At 34.9% G+C, this 5,275-nt stretch overlaps 2 protein-coding genes across 2 annotated transcripts in view; one reads left to right on the forward strand and one right to left on the reverse strand.

Annotated features, from left to right (window-relative positions):
* The first annotated feature begins 66 nt into the window (after positions 1-66).
* Positions 67-972, forward strand: LOC125503809. Its single transcript, XM_048664720.1, has 2 exons — positions 67-548; positions 684-972. Exons 1-2 carry the CDS (start codon positions 67-69, stop codon positions 970-972), a joined length of 771 nt encoding a protein of 256 aa, XP_048520677.1.
* Positions 973-3,216: 2,244 nt separating this feature from the next.
* The window catches only part of LOC109533299, a gene marked incomplete in the record, with an annotated part of 33,158 nt that continues 31,099 nt past the window's right edge, over positions 3,217-5,275 (reverse strand). The window contains 2 exon segments of the mRNA XM_048664822.1: positions 3,217-5,039; positions 5,100-5,275. Coding sequence (XP_048520779.1) covers positions 4,219-5,039; positions 5,100-5,275 — 997 coding nt within the window.

Consider the following 5,275-nt stretch of genomic DNA (forward strand, 5'->3'; position numbering starts at 1 on the left):
GTTGCAAGAAGAGGCTTCAAACAAATCGGATCATTAGTTTCAGCAGAGAGAGGCACCCTAGTAACGATGGCTATTGCAGTTTCTGCCGGTGGTAACAGTGTACCTCCTTTTTTTGTATTCCAATTAATTGTCCATTATAAAGAACATTTTATCCGCGACGGTCCTCAAGGATGTATGGGAAGCGCAAATCCTTCTGGTTGGATGAAGGAAGAATATTCCATCCTTTTTATGAAGCATTTTGTCAACAATGTCAAGTGCATTAAAGATAGGCCTGTTCTACTCTTGTTGGATAACTACGAATCACATCTTTCGATTCCGGCATTAGATTTTGCCAAAGAAAATGGGGTTATAATGCTATCATTTCCTCCTCATTGTTCCTACATGCTCCAACCTCTAGATCGAAGTGTGTTTGGTCCTCTCAAAAAATTTGTGAATTATTCTTGTGCCCCATGGATGAAAAATCATCCCTGTTCAACAATATCTATATATGATATTCATGGAATTGTCGCCAGTTCTTTGCCACATGCTATTACGCCTGTTACCATTATGTCAGGATTTCGGGTGACTGGAATTTATCCGTTGAACCGAAACATTTTCACTGAAGCCGATTTCCTGCCAAGCTACGTCACTGATCGCCCAATACCACCAGAAAACAATAATATTCAACAACAAATGCATAACAGCGAAAAAAATTCAGCTTCATCGTCAAACCAAGAAGCCATAGGAGTCACTTTTCTCAAAGCCACTATTCCGGAAGTCGATGCTCTGAAAGCCATTGAACCCAAAACTCCTGTTTCCGAAACCACAGCTTCTTGTTCAACGTTTGCCACAACAGTTTTATCACCGGAAGATATTCGTCCATTTTCAAAAGCTAGTGAGCGAAAAAAAAAAAAGAACGGCGGGCGAAAAAAGGGAAAGTCTGCTATTTTGACAGATACCCCTATAAAAGATGAAATAGCAGCTTCAAAATAGCCAAAGGCAAAACAATTTAAAAAAAAAGTGAGACCGAGAAAAAAGTAACCACACAAAGAAAAAGAGCTAAAGAATTAAAACTCATCGACAAAGAAACGGTAAGTGATTATGAAGAAGAAACATTTTGCATCGTGTGCCATGGACCTTACAGTTCCTCAATGGTAGAAACAAAACAAAAACCACTAAGATTCTATATCCAGGATATTTTTTTTACAATTGCGTTGTAAATAGTATTTGTAACATATGAAAGTCCAATATTAATTTACTGATGTCCTTATAAATTAAAAAAAAAAACTGGAAAAAAATGTTTTAGTTAATTTTGCGACAACAAGCCCCGGTCTCCCTTATTCTAATCTCTTAATATGTGGTGTTTCCTCAGCTCACGAAACAGAAACAGAGTGTATAGCTTTAAACAATTGGGCAAGTTGAAAGGTCGGTGCTCTCTGATTAGTTCTTGAAAACCTTTGGTAACTCAAAACGAAATTAAATGATCAACTTGATAAATGTAAATAAACCAATTGATCCGCTGCGCCTGGTTCAGAGAAATGCGAATGACCGGATTAATACGAATTAAAGTTACTTGAACATCAGTTACAGAAATTAATTTGAAGCCAGGAGGTGCTATGTTCAAAAAAGCTGAGCTCCTTAATTGAAATTTAATGTGAACCGTGATATATCACGATATTACCAGAGATGTCCGCTTTGCCTGCCATTTTCGTGAATGATGTTTAGAGTTTCAGCGACTGATATAACTTCTTCCTGACTACTTCGAATTCCGTGTAATATTTTCAAACTTTCTTGACTTTACATTGTACCTAAAGAAATGTTGATGTTTTTGAATGAATTAACTCGGAATTTGCTATAATTTTCAACAAATTATTTTTTAGTTAGCTTTAGCGTGGCTTTCTCTGCTTTGTACTTCACCAAGTTGGTATCAGCGTGAATGCTTAAGAATTTTTGAAATTTTTTGCTTTTGTCTATAATGATAAGATTGCCTTCTGGACCCATCAGAAGGTTTTTGGTTTGGTTTTGTTATTTTCCACCTACCTGTTACCTCTGCGACCACAGATATTGCTTGTTTATTTGATTGTCTCTCCAATTATTTAGCGATTTTTTATCACCGTTTCTTTGTTCAGTATTTTAAAGTAGTATCTTATTGGTCAAATCTATTTTTTCTGTTACTCTTTGTTTATATGTTGGTTCCTCTCTTTTTGGTCGTGGTCGAGCACTTTTAACCTGACCATTCGCGATTTCAAAAATCTAAACTCTCCTCAGTTCAAATTATAAACTACATAAACGATTGACATTTGGATTACTACCTTTGTTTATATTTAGTATTGTGATTTGTTTTGTATAAAGTAGATACATTGTTTTAGTAAGCTTTGAAACAAGCAGAAAGTATGGAACAAATTGAATTGATAACGTGTACTTTGATAACCTACAAGTGAGTCAGTTTGTATTATTTTTTTAATGTTATAGCTTTAAAAAAAGTAAAAAAATCCGGTGTCAGGAAGTTTGGACTTTGGAATAAATAGACCCATCTTTAAGTGGAATTCAATATTTCAATGTTTATAGGCTACAACAGTCAGCACGTGCTTAGTTGAAAAAGAGATACTACTAATAATATAACATTACAAGACATTTCCATTGCTGGGATTTTGACCAGATGGTGTTATGCTTAAAGATGGAAAACCCTATAAGCGACAGGAAATCAAATGTCCTTTATCACTTCTAATTGCAGAATAATAGTTTATTCTTAAATCACCGCTGGTTTCTTGAATCCTACTTCTGACAGGTTCTGTAAAACCGATTAACATAAAAAAATGAAAAATCAGAAATACATGTTGCATTACTTAATTATCCAGTACTGCACATGATCGTTACTTACCTGTTTCAGATAAATATTTAAAAGTAATTTGGCATGGTGTTTTAGCAATGTTCGGAAAATATTTACTTTTTCTTTAAGGTTTAGCAATCGCCTTAAAAAAATTTAAGGAACATAAATAAATATAGTTTTTGCAAACAGTGTGTTAAGTAAGTGTTCACTTTGTACCCACTTTGTATGCCTTCAGGAAAACAGAATCTATTTTGTTGTATAAAAATTTATATAATACGTGGTAATAATAATTAAACCAAAACAACGCAAATGTCCAAAAACAACATTTAAAATTAGCATTTTAGCAGCAAGGCTCACTAACATGGAGCAGATCTGCAGACATCAAGAATATATCAAAATAACAAATGTGAAATTAATAACATATTTATTTAATTTGGTTAAAAACTACTATATACCATTATACGTAGTTTTACTAAATTCTAAAATATATCGCACCAAATGTGTAGTTCTACGACTGGACTGTCATCACAAGTTCATATTTGATGATCATGTAGTCTATTTGGACTTCTCTACCATTTTACCATCATTTACTTTGATAATTTGGATTAAATGAATTATTACAGATAAGTGTAGCTAATAAAAAAATGCCGTCTTGAAACAAAATTATACATAGAAATTAAGTAGCGGTTTTCGTACATTAACAGCTCAGATCGGACAAAATAATAAGTTACAATAAAGCTGCAATAGATACGTAATTTGCGCTTTAATACAGGTTTCAAAGCGCCACTTCTAACACTTTTTGTTACAATTAGTAATAATATGTTTCAAATTCGGGAATATTAGGAATTTGACCTATTCTCATATGGTGTGTTTCTTTCAGTAGATACAAATGGTCAAGCTTTTGAATAAATACAATTCTTTTATGGACTAGAGTTCACAATAGGAATAAAAATGTGTTTTAATTCTAGGGACCCATCTGCATAATGGCACCTATAGAATGATAGTGAAAATAAATATCTATACTCTATTTATTGCTAGCATCTATTAAACACAGCAACAAGCATTAAAATAGTTTAATAAATTAATCATTAACAATTAAACACAACAACATAGTCTTTCTAAAGGGGTTCATGCCGTTTGCATGCATGTGTAATATCTAACTTACTACCCATACGATGCCAATGATTACAAGAAACAGTTCCATATTTTGAAATGCTTGGGTTGCTAATTCGGATTAGTTAATTTATTAGTAAAAGTTATGCGGACCTACATTAAAAATATTCCTTATTTCTAGCAAAATTGAGTCTAGAACATATCAAAGTTACAGCTCGATATTTTGGCAAGACTATTAATCTTATGAATCGTATCCATGTTATGGCAGTAATAAAAAACCCTTTCGGGCATATTCACTATGGTCTTGGGTCATAAGGAGTTGCATCAAATCCAACATATCTGTTGTTCTTCCGATGTTGAAAACCTTGCCCTGGCTTAGCATTATAGTAAATTACCCTTCTAATTCCAAAGGGATCAATGTAGCCAAAACTGCCGGATTTCTCGTTATCTCGGTTCGTTTCTTCTTCGTGGTAGGCTCTTGGAATATAATATCTAAAGCCATCATTAGTGACAGACACGCCATCATATTCAGTATGCTGACCGTCATAACCGTTTCCAGTTCTCGACTGTGAAAATCGTTTGTTCCCTCTATACGTATGTCCGTTGCGATCTATGGGATAAGTTGGTCCATTTTGAAAAAACACTCCTTGATTAAGGGGATTTACATAGCTGTTATAATCTAAGGAATTTTGATCCCTTTCGTTGTAAGCAGGCAAATCATCGTATGGCGAAGCAGCAAATTTAACACCCGCAGAAAATGATTTATCAGTTGATGTTTCCGGGAACTGTAAGTCGTTGACTGCTTGGGCACTTGTTTTGAGGTATTCCAAAGGAAGTCCTGTTGTAGACGGGCGAACAGTACTGCTAAGTACCCCCAACAGACTAGAAATGCCTCCAGGAGTTATGTCGACTAAAGGCGCTTCAGTAGAACTCAAAATTGGAAGACTGGTAGAAATTGGCAGAGCATTATTTGATATTTCTACATGAGGTCCAATAGTGGAAGATACGAAATGTGCCACATCGGGTTTGTAGGTCGTTGGTGAAATAGCACAAGATGCACATGGAGTGATTGCCGTCGAGATGGGTGGAACGGGAGTAGAATGCTGTACCGGAATAACTATAAATCAAGAGTAAAACAGACGATTTTTTATGATTTGCTTTTGAAATAAAATACTACCTTTTTGTGTTGCCTGGTTGTATTCATTGTTAACACCCGACGGACGTGGTTTGAACGATATCAACGTGTCAGCAGACGAAGTATATTTTTTGGCCAGCTTTACTGCTTCTCCCACAGGTATGTTACGTCCCACGTACAGATTTTTGCTTTTTGTAATTCTGTAACCTGCGTGGTCT

Source organism: Dendroctonus ponderosae, unplaced genomic scaffold, assembly GCF_020466585.1.
Source record: "Dendroctonus ponderosae isolate FM_Combo_2020 unplaced genomic scaffold, Dpon_F_20191213v2 Dpon_F_20191213_3, whole genome shotgun sequence".
NCBI classification, from domain to species: domain Eukaryota; kingdom Metazoa; phylum Arthropoda; class Insecta; order Coleoptera; family Curculionidae; genus Dendroctonus; species Dendroctonus ponderosae.